Here is a 14,173-nt window from a genome sequence, read left to right as displayed (position 1 = left end):
GAAATGTCCCAGGGTGCTTACAGCCTCTTTAGTTGTGGAGGCTGGAGAAAGAATGAATGGGTGGCTTATAAAGAGTACAATGTCCACCCCCATTTTCAAATGATCCATTTGAGCTTTTAACTCAAGTCAAGCCCGGATAAAAACCAACATGTCCCAAATATTAAAAGCATATTCCTTTTTGAAGCAGGATCAATCTCGAGCATTTTCTCTGCATTATTACCTGTTCAAGCCATCAATTTGCAGTTAAGTAGGCTAAAAGGGAAGAATTCTAGTCCTGTGAAGTCTAATCCACGCTTTATTTTGTTTTAACATTTTCACTAAGCTGTCAAAACAAGTCAACAAATAATTTCCAGATACTAATGGTAAACATAAAAATTTAATAATGTAAAATATTCTAAAGTATTTTACTATTGTAGCCACCATTCTGTCAAAAATTATAATGAAAATAAGAATACCCATATGCTCTTTTTTTTTTAACATCTTTATTGGAGTATAATTGCTTTACAATGGTGTGTTAGTTTCTGCTTTATAACAAAGTGAATCAGCTATACATATACATATATCCCCATATTTCCTCCCTCTTGCGTCTCCCTCCTACCCTCCCTATCCCAGCCCTCTAGGTGGACACAAATCACCGAGCTGATCTCCCTGTGTTAATGCGGCTGCTTCCCACTAGCTATCTATTTTACATTTGGTAGTGTATATATGTCAATGCTACTCTCTCACTTCGTCCCAGCTTACCCTTCCCCCCTCCCCGTGTCCTCAAGCCCATTTTCTATGTCTGCGTTTTTATTCCTGTCCTGCCCCTAGGTTCTTCAGAACCATTTTTTTTTTTTTAGATTCCATATATATGTGTTAGCATACAGTATTTGTTTTTCTCTTTCTGACTTACTTCACTCTGTATGACAGACTCTAAGTCCATACACCTCACAAAAAATAACTCAATTTCGTTTCTTTTTATGGCTGAGTAATATTCCATTGTAGATATGTGCCACATCTTCTTTATCCATTCATCTGTTGATGGACACTTAGGTTGCTTCCATGTCCTGGCTATTGTAAATAGAGCTGCAATGAACATTGTGGTACATGACTCTTTTTGAATTATGGTTTTCTCAGGGTATATGCCCAGTAGTGGGGTTGCTGGGTCGTATGGTAGTTCTATTTTTAGTTTTTTGAGGAACCTCCATACTGTTCTCCATAGTGGCTGTATCAATTTACATTCCCACCAACAGTGCAAGAGGGTTCCCTTTTCTCCACACCCTCTCCAGCATTTATTGTTTCTAGATTTTTTGATGATGGCCATTCTGACTGGTGTGAGGTGATACCTCATTGTAGTTTTGATTTGCATTTCTCTAATGATTAGTGATGTTGAGCATACTTTCATGTGTTTGTTGGCAATCTGTATATCTTCTTTGGAGAACTGTCTATTTACGTCTTCTGCCCAGTTTTGGATTGGGTTGTTTGTTTTTTTGATATTGAGCTGCATGAGCTGCTTGTATATTTTGGAGATTAATTCTTTGTCAGTTGCTTCATTTGCTACCCATATGCTCTTTTTTTTTTTTATAAATTTATTTATTTAATTAATTTATTTATTTTTGGCTGCGTTGGGTCTTCGTTGCTGCACGTGGGCTTTCTCTAGTTGCGGTGAGCGGAGGCTACTCTTCGTTGCAGTATGCATGTTTCTCATTGCAGTGGCTTCTCTTGCTGTGGAGCACGGGCTCCAGGCTTGCGGGCTTCAGTAGTTGAGGCACACTGGCTCAGTAGTTGTGGCTCGCGGGCTCTAGAGCGCAGGCTCAGTAGTTGCACGGGCTTAGTTGCTCCGTGGCATGTGGGATCTTCCCGGACCAGGGTTCGAACCCTTGTCCCCTGCATTGGCAGGCGTATTCTTAACCACTGCGCCACCAGGGAAGTCCTTGCTACCCATATGCTCTTGATGGCAATGCAAACTGGCCCAATTTTTCTGAAGAACAATCTGCCAATTCATAGCAAAAGCTATTTAAATTTTTTATGCCCTTTGACTTGGTAATCTCACTTTAAAGATTACATTCCAAAAGAAAATGATCAAAAGAAGAAAAAAAAGTAATATTTATGAAATGTTTGAAGTGGCACCTTTTATAATAGTGAAAAATTAAAGAGCCCAAACGCTCAGCAATTGAGGAATGCTTAAGCAAACTAGAGTACATCACTATAGAGTAATTGCCATCACTATTAAAAATAAGTAGGCTGTGTCAATACATAGAAATAATTTTAAGTGAAAGAAGCAGAAAATAGCCTGTGCACACTATGAGTATAGCTATGCAAGAATAACAAACAAGATTTACGAGGATTTTAAAAGATCATAAAGTGATGAAAATAGCTGATGTTTTACGTTCACGGAATTTTTGTTTTCTGTAAAGGTTACAAAAACAGTTTCATAATGAGGATGATTTTTTGACCCATGGGTCAGAGATGTATGGAACCCAAGAAGCTGCTCCCTGCAGCTTTCTGCAGGCCTCTGGTTGAATGATTATGACAGGGACCAGGGCCCAGTTGGGTCTGTAACCAGGTACCCGTGTAGTTACGGGGAATGGATGTATACTGACTGTAAGACACTGACATACCATTTGTAAGCACAGTAGGAAAATGTAAAAATTTGAGAGCTGTGAGGCTGCAGGAAACTAACTCTGCACTTGAAGCAGACTTCCATCTGGTTCAAACACAGAATAAAGAAGAGTGAGATTTTTCCATTATCTGTGGTTTTAGACAGTGAGTTGTTACACAGTACAAAGATTTTTCTTTCTTAATGACAAAACGGACAACAAAAGCAAAAAAAAAAAAAGTAGAAAATGTCTTTTATCAGAACAAAGGACTGGGGGAAGTCTGACCTGAGCTTCTGAGAAGGGGACGACTGAAATGCTGTTCTCCACCAGGATGGTTGCAATTTCCCCTTCCAGATCCCCGATTCTTCCTAAAACATGCACAAAATGTCCACTTGGATACATGGATGTCGACTCCCAGGAATCAATGCGCACAACCACCCTGAAGTCCTGAACAAAGAGGGGGAAACATGAGCCCAGCACCAGGAGTCAAATGGGTCAATTAGCAGCACCAAACAAATGAGTGATAAACAGCATCAAGCTCCAAAGAGAGTGGCCAATTTGCAAATAGCAGTTTTTCTTTCTTTTCTGTTCTTTTATTGGGTTCTTCCTGTTTTACTAAATTGCCAGATGGTAGGTAAATGCTTAGTGCAATGCTTTGAAGGGAGGCATTACCGCTCCGCACCAAATAAGTGGGCTGGAGAGTGTAGCCTGAGACAGAAAGCCAACTGTGACACATTCGAGTTAACATTTGTGACACAAGGGAAAAACCCAATTATGCATAGTCCAAATTAAATTTCAAAACAAAAAATCTCAATGTTTTTGTGTGTGGGAGTTACTTTCTAATTTCTTTAAAGGTACTTTCTAATTTCTTAAGACATCTTTTGGTGGAGAAGAAGGTTATCCGTATGAACTGAACCCCACTGCCCCCGGATTCCAGCAAACCATAGACATGGAAAGCAATTGTTACAACTGGCCTCAGAGAGCCTGCGTGAGGCTTTGGGATGGAAAGGTACACAACGGTTACTGGCTGGGGACATCTTGCTTCAGTGTCTCATTTACAAACTGCAAAACATTGGGCAAATCAAATTGGGCGATGCCTACACCCTTCGCCACAGTAAAGGTTAATTTCTAACTTTCTTGTTTATGTCTTCTCTCCAGGGCTCTATTCCTTTAAGGATAATCGATTCTGTGAAGTACCACAATATCATCCCTACAGGGCAGAGCCATCGTATTTCTATATCGCTTGCTGAAAGAAAGCTTGTTAGTGTTGGCAAAGTGTATCTATTGAAAAGTTTCTGTATTGGACAGCTGGATAATGGATGTTCTCTCTAGCGTCCTACACAGCTCTTTCTAGGACGGTTTCTCTCTGGCCTTCATTTATTAACCAAGGACTACTTAACAGATGGTTCTATATATTCAGAATTTTTTGGAAACAGGATCTCAGAATGCCAGATGCCATCAATAATTTATCGCTTCCTATGCAAAGGAGTTAACAGTTCCTGGTACCGCTCAAAAGCTGGCAAAGACAAGAGGCAAAGAGTAAAGGTACCTGGAGGGCTTCTGCTTGCTGAGTGCTAATTCGGATTTTGGGAATTCTGTAATCCCAAGGTATAACTAGGATTTTCCGAGCATTTTTGCCCTGCGATTGGACCTCTTCTTTGGATGGAAATGTCACCACATAATCCCGCCAGTTCTTCTGAAGGATGCCCACCACTCTGCCTTTGGGAAAACAAAACAAAATAAAGCCTTAACTGGTAAGATGTCACCTATCTGGACTCTGACCAGTTCAGCAGTGAGGAAGAAAACAGGAAATGCAACACCCCATTTTTTCAAGCACATGCACACAAGTTGAGATATGCTTAAACATTTGCCTTCCTTCTATTTTATTATTAAATGGATCATTTTTTTAAGATAGATAATTTTTTAAATTAACATTGTCAGTGTGCCCTTTCTTTTGTGGGGCCTGGTGTGACATTTATTTATTTATTTTTAAAATAAATTTATTTATTTTATTTATTTATTTTTGGCTGTGTTGGGTCTTCATTGCTGCACGCGGGCCTTCTCTAGTTGCAGCCAGCAGGGGTGACTCTTCATTGTGGTGCGTGGGCTTCTCACTGCGGTGGCTTCTCCTGTTGCAGAGCATGGGTTCTAGGCGCGTGGGCTTCAGCAGTTGTGGCACTCAGGCTCAGCAGTTGTGGCGCACGGGCTTAGATGCTCCGTGGCATGTGATATCTTCCCGGACCAGGACTCGAACCCGCGTCCCCTGCACTGGCAGGCGGATTCCTTAACCACTGCGCCACCAGGGAAGCCCCCCTAAGAGGGTTTTTATTTTAAGATGAGACATACTATATAGCATATTTGGGTGCTGATGAGAATAAAATAAACCTGCAGAGAGGGGAAACTGATAATGTAGGAAAAGAGACGATATCATATATTAATAATTGCAGTATTTCTGGACTAATGAGAGGAAAAATAAACATTCCAGATGGACGACCAGGCAACTTTACAGCTGGCTCACCTGTGGGCATGGGCTCACTCGGGAACTCGCCGTCATTCTCACCCAGGGCGGTGGTTCTTCCTTTCCATTCATTTTTAGGGAGCAGTTCGACAACTACCACGTCTCCGTGAATCGAGCGGTTTCGAGCCTTCATCCCGTGGATTAGGATGTCACTGACTAGACCTGTTTTGGGGGCAGCACAGAGAAACCCCATAACATCAAGGGGGAGGCCACACCAGTGAGGCATTTCAAACGTAATACGTTCGAGATCTAATCAGCATTCCTGCAAATAAAAGCTCTTTCCTTTCAAAGGTGAAGTTAAACCAAAGTCAAACTTTTGTTCCACAGGTCAGGAAGGAAGAAACACTGCTGCTAAGCCATGCTGTATAATGTGCTTTCATCAGGCCACTCTCAACCATCTTTTGAGGTAGGTTCCCTGCATGAGACAATGTAAGCCCACACTGGGACTCTCTCCCGTAACTTCAGGGGCCATGCGGCCAGGGAGCGGTCAGCAGGCTGCTGAACTACGGACACTGCAGAACTGACAGGGAGAAGTCCGATGAGCAGAAGCCCGGAGTAAGCCGCTGCTTCTCATTCTCCTCAACCTCGCCAGGTGCCCTTGACTATCTATCAGGGTTACTTTCACCCTGTCATTGCAGAACTAACAATACACTCTATTATGATAAAACTTATTTACACATTTTTTTTCATTGACGTTACTTTTTAAACAATTCCAATGAGGCGATACAGCTCGGTGAGGCAGTACAGGGCAAAATCTTAAAGTCACAGCCTGCCTGCCTCGGCCTCAGGTTCAGCTCCACCGCGTACCAGGTGAGTGATCCTGGTAAAGTCACTTTGCCTCTCCGTATTTTAGTTTCTTCACGTGTAAAAGGGGGTAAACAATAATAATACCTACTTTAAGTGCTTACAACAGTATCTGATGTATAATAAGCACTCAATAAAATATTAGCTATTACCATTTTTTAGTTATTACCATAAAATCAGAAATTATAGACAAAAAGCTAGGGAGGAAAAAAAACCAACCCACGATCCCACACAGCCAGTGTAGGCAGGGATATTTGACGTGGCACATATGATGTGACAATTTCAACTTTGCTTTCTTCAATGTGTAATATCAGAATAAAAAAGTGGTATGGAAATTTATGTAAGGTTTACACTGAACCTGAATCTTTACTGCTGGCTCCTTGAAGTCGAACAAAAGCTTCTATTTGTGCTCTGTGTTTGTTGACGCTCAGAGTTCCCTAAAATCAAAATAAAAATCAATGTGAAAAAGTTCTTTTCTGCTTGCTTTACCCTCCAAAAGGTACAGTTAAAAATTTTTATGAAAATATCCCCATTATATACTTATAAGGTTTGTGATCCCTTTCTTTAGGAATAATAACAATTCATCACCAAAGTTTATTTTCTCCAGAGAATGTACCATCATTTTGACATACTCTTAGCTATACCAAGTGTTGCAAGTGCCAGGATTTATCTTACCTAAGTGATGAGCGGTCTTTAAAAAATCTTCTTCCTCAAAATATCCTCCCAGGAATGCTGTAAACTTCATTACCAATTGGAAGCATTAGCCTCTCCATAGATATACTCATTAAAACACCCACATTTTAGGGAAGGAGTTTACGGTGGTAGGCTCAACCTTCAGACTGCATAAAAATCGTCTGAGTTGCTGGTTAGAAAATGTAAAATTCGTGGTAGAACAGTTCTGTATCTTGATTGTGGTGGTGAATACACAAATCTATGCATGTGATAAAACTGTATGTGCACACAGAGACATACAAACACACACACACACGAGTGCATATAAAGCTGTTGAAATCTGAATAGCAATTTTATTTGATTGCTTCTCAAGACCCTGACAGCACCTGGGTCCTGGGTTTTGAGGGATCACAAAGGGGACCTTGAAAGAGGCAGGAAAATGGCAAAGGCATGAAGAAGCCAAATTTCAACAACTTTAAAATTTTGCCAAACCTCCAGACCTTGATTCAAAAATATATTCTTTCCCAGTGACAGGAGGCATTTAAAACCTACTTGTGTAATGTTCGGTATGTAACCTAATTAAGAACACTAGAGGGACTTCCCTGGTGGCGCAGTGGTTAAGAATCCGCCTGCCAATGCAGGGGACACGGGTTTGAGCCCTGGTCCAGGAAGATTCCACATGCCGCAGAGCAACTAAGCCTGTGTGCCACAGCTACTGAGCTTACGCTCTAGAGCCCACAAGCCACAACTACTGAGCCCACGTGCCACAACTACTGAAGCCCGTGTGCCTAGAGCCCGTGCTCTGCAACAAGAGAAGCCACCGCAATGAGAAGCCCGCGCAGGGCAATGAAGAGTGGCCCCCACTCGCCACAACTAGAGAAAGCCCACACACAGCAACAAAGACCCAGCGCAGCCAAAAATAAAATAAATAAATAAATTAAAAAAAAAAAAAAAGAACAGTAGAGAGTAGCTCCAAACCGGAGGGCACTGTCTACAGAGGAGACTCCCACATCACCTTGAACATCGACAGCCCTGGCCTACTCAGGCCCGTCTCATGGACAGCCTTTGAAATCAGAGGCCTGTGACAGGAGGCAAGTAAAGAGAAGGAAACACACTGGCTGATCCTGGCGCCGATTCTCCATTACCACCCTCACCTGGATGTAGCGCCCAGACTTAATGCCGGCTTCTAACACTTCCAGGGGTAGATGTTCTGGGTACTCCTTCCCGTGGCTCTCTTGACTCTCATTCTCTCTTTCTCGTCGAGACTGAAGGATAGACTCACACAGCTCGTGGGCGGCCTTTAAATCAGGCCAAAAATTGTCCAGGTAACTCTGCATTTAATAAAGGCACAAGAGAAACATGGTCAGAAGATAATGATTCTGTTATAGCAGCATTACAAAAAATCCTGAACAGGAACTGCTGGCATGCAGTTTTGAAGAAGTGTTACATGAGCATTACCCTCCCGAGCCTCATGCCACCAGTTCATTTCTACCATCTCACTGATCCCTGCAGCCTTGCCAAAGGAACCCAGGGAGGCCGTTCCTACTGTGGAACGCTTCCACCTCCCTGATTACTCTGCACTTTCAAATCTCCCACTCTCTCTACACACATGCATGTACGTGCACACGGCCGGGATGCCTGTCTTTACACGTACCTCACTGCTGCAGGTAACGGCCCACAGTGAATGGAGAGGAAAAGCTCCTACGTGTGCACTGTCTCTTTGTTTTTCACCCTGACATATTTGAAATTTATAAGAAACCTAAATAAGCAGGCAAAAAGTGGCAAGGAGTAAAGTGTAATAAGGAAGTGTCTCCCCTCCCCCCAACCCCCTGGCAATCCTGGATGAGCAGAGAAGGGGAAAGATGTTTCTGTTCTTCGGTGTTAGGCTTTCCAGCCTCATAAACTCCCCAAGGACTGTGTCTTCTTTTGTGACTATACAGATGCAGTCACACTTTTCATGCGGGGACACTTGATGCCCTGTCAATGTGACAACCCAGTACGAAACATAATTCTGAAACAAGTGTCATGGTCCCCTCCAAGTAGAACATTATTGACTACTATTGCGCTTCCTGGTGTAACTTTCAGAGAGGCCCTAGACAAGACACCAAGGCGACCACCCACAGGGGCTGGTGTGGTGAGGCTGACTGTGCTCCATCTACTTCCTGTGTCCAGAATACAGGCCCTTGCACGGTGGACGCTCACTGAATAAAATCAAACGTGTGGGCTTCCCTGGTGGCGCAGTGGTTGGGAGTCTGCCTGCCAATGCAGGGGACACGGGTTCGAGCCCTGGTCCGGGAGGATCCCACGTGCCGCGGAGCGGCTGGGCCCGTGAGCCACAACTACTGAGCCTGCGCGTCTGGAGCCTGTGCTCGGCAACGAGAGAGGCCGCGGCGGTGAGAGGCCCGCGCACCGCGATGAAGAGTGGCCCCCGCTTGCCGCAACTAGAGAAAGAAACGAAGACCCAACACAGCCGAAAGTAATAAATAAATTAATTAATTAAAAAAAAAAAAATCAAACTTATGTATGATTTTAACTCAACTTTAAGTCTAAAGTAGAGGCTGGCACATTCTCTTTTCTCAAACTAAAACGAAGTCAATTATTCTTATTGTCAACTCCAGCACTTCTCCCACTCATTTCAGGGTCTTGTTCAAACTGCTTCCTTTCTTTCTCTAGTCCTTCCGGAAGTTCTGTCTGTGCTAACATCACTGCAATTCTATGGTCACTAATCACTTATCAACACCAAATTTTTGCCACTGCGAACCAACTCTTCAAGAGGGATTTATCGTCCTCACTCTTCCCCATCGACCTTCAAGTCTCCACAGAAAATTCTGGGCTTCCTGCTCATCTGAACTTCATAGCAACTCTTTTTTTTCTGCTATCATACACCTCTATGAAGCCCTCGGTCACACAGTTTGCTTAGGAAATGCTATACAAAACCGAACTGTACGACGCTGCCAGACTACAGAGAAAAGTAATTTTCATAAAAAGTAGAAAAATGTAATTTTAGTCAACTGTCCTCTGCAGGAACAAGACATGATGTATTGCAACAGAAAAAATAAGAGACACTGCCATTAATATCCAGCGCCCCTGGAATTCTCTGGCATGCCAGAACACTTTTTTATAGCAGGGCAAGAAAATTCTATTGGCAAATCTTTAGCAATACACGCACATGGGAACCCTCATAGGATCTACAATTCAAAACCCAACTAGACTTTCTGTAAACTGACAGGGGTAATGGAGGGCCTTAGTCTAGTTTCTGAATCAAGAAACAATATCAACCATTGGAACCTGACTGACCAACTGGGTAGGCAAAAGAGACCAGTAATCTATTTTTTGATTTTTTGTTTTGAGACCAGTAGTCTATTTAGAGATTAATAGGCATCCTGCTCTCTGAAAAGGTACCTAGGAAATAGGAGAACTGTGTCCTTAAGACAGCTCAAAAAACTGTCACCGATAATGCTGCCTCTGTCTGTTACATGTACACCAAGCTGGTCCAACAGCTTTCACATAAGTAGTATCACATATCACCCCTTCCTTTATCCCTACTGACCCCCACCCATGGTCACAAGTAGAGAAGAGTGAGGAACAGTGGACAAATAAGACTGGCCTTTAAAACTACGTTTTGGGAGAGGGTGTGGAGAAAAGGGAAGCCTCTTGCACTGTTGGTGGGAAAGTAAATTGATACAGTCACTATGGAGAACAGTATGGAGGTTCCTTAAAAAACTAAAAATAGAACTACCATACGACCCAGCAATCCCACTACTGGGCATATACCCTGAGAAAACCATAATTCAAAAAGAGTCATGTACCACAATGTTCACTGCAGCTCTATTTACCATAGCCAGGATATGGAAGCAACCTAAGTGTCCATCGACAGATGAATGCATAAAGAAGATGTGGCACATATATACAATGGAATATTACTCAGCCATAAAAAGGAACGAAATTCAGTTATTTGTAGTGAGGTGGATGGACCAAGAGTCTATCATACAGAGTGAAGTAAGTCAGAAAGAGAAAAACAAATACCATATGCTAACACATATATATGGAATCTAAAAAAAAAAATGGCTCTGATGAACCTAGGGGCAGGACAGGAATAAAGACGCAGACGTAGAGAATGGACTTGAGGACACGGGGAGGGGGAAGGGTAAGCTGGGACGAAGTGAGAGAGTGGCATGGACTTATATACACTACCAAATGTAAAATAGACAGCTAGTGGGAAGCAGCCGCATAGCACAGGGAGATCAGCTCCGTGCTTTGTGACCACCTAGAGGGGTGGGATAGGGAGGGTGGCAGGGAGACACAAGAGGGAGGAGATATGGGGATATATGTATACGTATAGCTGATTCACTTTGTTATAAAGCAGAAACTAACACACCATTGTAGAGCAATTATACTCCAATAAAGATGTTAAAAAACAAAACCTATGTCTTGTGTGTATTCAGAAAGACAGTCTGGGAGGCAGCATGGTGGTTCAGAGCGCTGGAGTCAGACTGCCTAGGCTCTAACCCACTTCCAGCACTTTCTCCCTGTGACTCTGGGCAAGTTGCTTAGCTTTTCTGTGCTTTAGCTTCCTCACCAGTAAAATGGGGATTATAACACCTGCCTCATAGGGTTGTTGCAAGAATTAAATGAAGTAATACACCCAGAACAGTGCCTGGCGTAGATCAACGCTGGGTATTATTCTTAGGTGGAACCATGTAGAATAGCCATTTTGTAAGTCAAAAACAACAGAATATTGGCAGTTTTATCAGATTCAACCTATCATCATCATCATTACTACTAGTATTATTATTATAACTATAAACATGAGTTTACTATGAACCGGAGTTTATTGGGCTGCAGTCTTGGATACTGGAGGCCTTTCAGTCACAGGGAGCTTGCCCAAACTTGGCAAACTCAAGATTAATTGCTGGAGAGTGATGAAGACACGGAACTTCTTAAAGTCTTCCTTCATTCTTTATTTTCCCTTTTCTGTACTGCCAAAGCCATCTAGAGCCTCATGGGCACTACTTTGGAAATGAACACACGCAGACACACACACTCACGCACACACACATACTTATATAGACACACCAGCTGGAAATACCTTGAAGGAAATCACAAACACTCCTTCCGTTTCACTTCCATACTGCTGAATTGCCTCTTCATCTTCTGTCACCATAACGATTGGCATCCTGTCTTGGCAGTGGTGATAGTACCAAGTGGCTGCATTGTAGATGCTCCTAGAAAGCAAGAGGTACGTGAGCCCTCCTGAGGCAGGCAAACCCAAGCTCTTGTTCAGAACTTCACACCTGGCTTCTAATCTTCTGTCCTTTGGTTTATATAGACAATCATTCATTCATTCATTCAACAAATACTTCCCGAGCACCCATTATAAACATGCCCTGGGTTGGGTACACTGGGGGATACAAAGACGAATCAGCAAGTGCTTGACATCTCTTCTTCTCTAAGACATCCAACCACCACAGAAACCTCTTTCATTTCTTGATATGGCCTAGCAACCGTGAGGCTCTGCCACCTTTTAACACATTTTAAGTGGAGGGACGAGCCACACAGCACCACAGGGATGATAAGCTAAATTGTGAGAGGCTTAAAAGATGAAGAAACAAGTCTTTGCCTAAGAGAAAAACTAGGCTGCAAGTAGCTGAAGATCATAATCCAATAAAGACAAAATCCAACATGGCACCACCAATATGAAATGTCTGAAAATCTTCCTGAAAAGAATCTGAATTGGAAAATGGAGTCTAGGTCTGGGGACATGTATTCAAAAAAGGATCATGTGTCCAATGAAGTGGATCAACTCAGAGAGTCAATTTCTGTAGGCATCTGTTTCCCTTTCTGCAAATTAAGATGCTATGTAAGGTTCCTTTAGTTCTAGAATTTTAAAAAAAATTCACTGAGTACTGACTGTGTGCAAGGCTGTGTAGTTAGTAAGTGTGAGTACTCACATATGATCCAATCTAGGGAAAGATTTGCTTTCCCTTGCTGGTGGGAACTTGGGTTCTATTAAGGACTCAGTATATACCAGTGCTTATTTGGCTTTAGAGAATTTAAATATTTAATGGCTATACAGATAAAGAATTATAAGAAAGAAGATGATGTAAATGTTTCATATGGATAAGCTATTTTAAAGCTTAAGGTCTCTTCTGCCTTCTACAGAAGACTGAAGCAGAGGCTATGGGTGCCTAGCACCTGTACCCTAAGCCCACCTCTGACTTTAGCTGCAGCTGGGTGGCAGTTCCATCCCTCATCAATGGCCCACTGACTGGAGTTAACACCCCTGGGGAATGGCCCTCAGCTAAAGGGGTAACTAACTAGATGTCCTCGCCTCCACCCTTGGAGGTGACTTCTGAGGCACACTCTACATGGCTTCTTAGAGGTTCCCAGAGGACTGAGCCTCAGTTTCCCTCTGCAGTAATACATTCTTTACTGCTTTCCCTCCTTCTCTGTGTCACTCTCCCCACTTCCCCACTCCTGCTTCTGGGAATTGCTTCTCACATAAACAACTCACCTCCAAAATCCTTGCTTCAGGTTCTGCTTTTAGGTGGATCTCAATTAGGACACCGCACTTCCTAAAACAGCTTTACTAGAATTAACCTACGAGTTTCACTTTAATAAGACTGGTTGGGATATTAAAGCAACCTATACCAGAAAAAGTGAGATGATTTTAGCTTAAAAGTAGGACGTGTCCCTGCCGCTCTCTCTTTCTCTCTCTCTCTCTCTCTCTCTCACACACACACACACACACGCACGCGCGCGCACCCACACAAGCATTAAAGCTATGTATGACTTCTGGATCACTGGAATGAATGATCCTACTAGCCTTTAGAGGTCTGGGACAAACTTACTCTGGGCACCTATAGCTCCTTAATTACAATTTCTAAAATATATGTATTCAAATGACATATCTAGAATATTGATACATTAAGCATTTCAGTATTAATCATGGTTCCAGAAAAATTGTTGGTTTGTTCCGCCATACTATTTAGATCAACTCCCAAATGACCAATGACAAAGAAATTAAAGAAGATGATCGTGTGAAAACCCAGCTATTCAGGGCCATACCTGCTCTGCCACTTCTCCATGGACTCCCCTCTTTCCCGAGGGAGATAGCAGGACTGCTGGAATTCATTAGCGAAGAGAACACAATCATGACGCGCATCCTTCAGGAGATTTCGCAATTTGTTATACTGTCTGTGACACAGAGGAGAAAAGTAAATCTAACCTAGCAGGTACTCATCTCCTGCCACCTCTTGCTAAGGTTCAGAAAAGATGAGGTATTTTAGAGCGGAAGATTGATTGTTTAAAACCTGAGAAACACTTATTTACATTGGCCTTAATGTGTGCAGCACTCTTGGGCTGCTGTTTCTCCGTTTTGCCTGCTAGAATGTGCTGGAGCAGGGCCTCGTTAATTAGTTTGTGGATCAGTTAAACTCCTCTACTCCCCTCTCCCTTTCTGGCTATTTATTATGTAATTATACAACCCTGACCCACACAGCCCCTTCGTCAAAGGCTCACAAAGGACATGGAGGCAAGCAGAGTTTAGTGCTTTATTTTTGTAACTCACTTTGTTCTGTAAATGGTATTAGACATTAAT

The 14,173-nt window shown here is 42.6% G+C and overlaps 1 protein-coding gene across 5 annotated transcripts in view; it reads right to left on the bottom strand.

Moving 5' to 3' along the window:
- DIS3L (DIS3 like exosome 3'-5' exoribonuclease) overlaps positions 1–14,173 on the bottom strand; it is a 34,186-nt gene that overhangs the window by 10,004 nt on the left and 10,009 nt on the right. For all 5 annotated transcript variants that reach the window (XM_068554054.1, XM_068554057.1, XM_068554055.1 and 2 more), the window contains 7 exons: positions 13,642–13,770; positions 11,663–11,798; positions 7,728–7,904; positions 6,260–6,338; positions 5,098–5,259; positions 4,129–4,298; positions 2,865–3,026 (listed from right to left, as the gene is read on the bottom strand). In XM_068554054.1, coding sequence (XP_068410155.1) covers positions 2,865–3,026; positions 4,129–4,298; positions 5,098–5,259; positions 6,260–6,338; positions 7,728–7,904; positions 11,663–11,798; positions 13,642–13,770 — 1,015 coding nt within the window. The remainder of the gene's footprint in view (positions 1–2,864; positions 3,027–4,128; positions 4,299–5,097; positions 5,260–6,259; positions 6,339–7,727; positions 7,905–11,662; positions 11,799–13,641; positions 13,771–14,173) is intronic.

The sequence above is a fragment of the Eschrichtius robustus genome, chromosome 1 (genome assembly GCF_028021215.1).
Source record: "Eschrichtius robustus isolate mEscRob2 chromosome 1, mEscRob2.pri, whole genome shotgun sequence".
Taxonomy (NCBI): Eukaryota; Metazoa; Chordata; class Mammalia; order Artiodactyla; family Eschrichtiidae; genus Eschrichtius; species Eschrichtius robustus.
The sequence above is the reverse complement of the archived record's forward strand: the minus strand, read 5'-3'. Positions and strand labels throughout refer to the sequence as shown.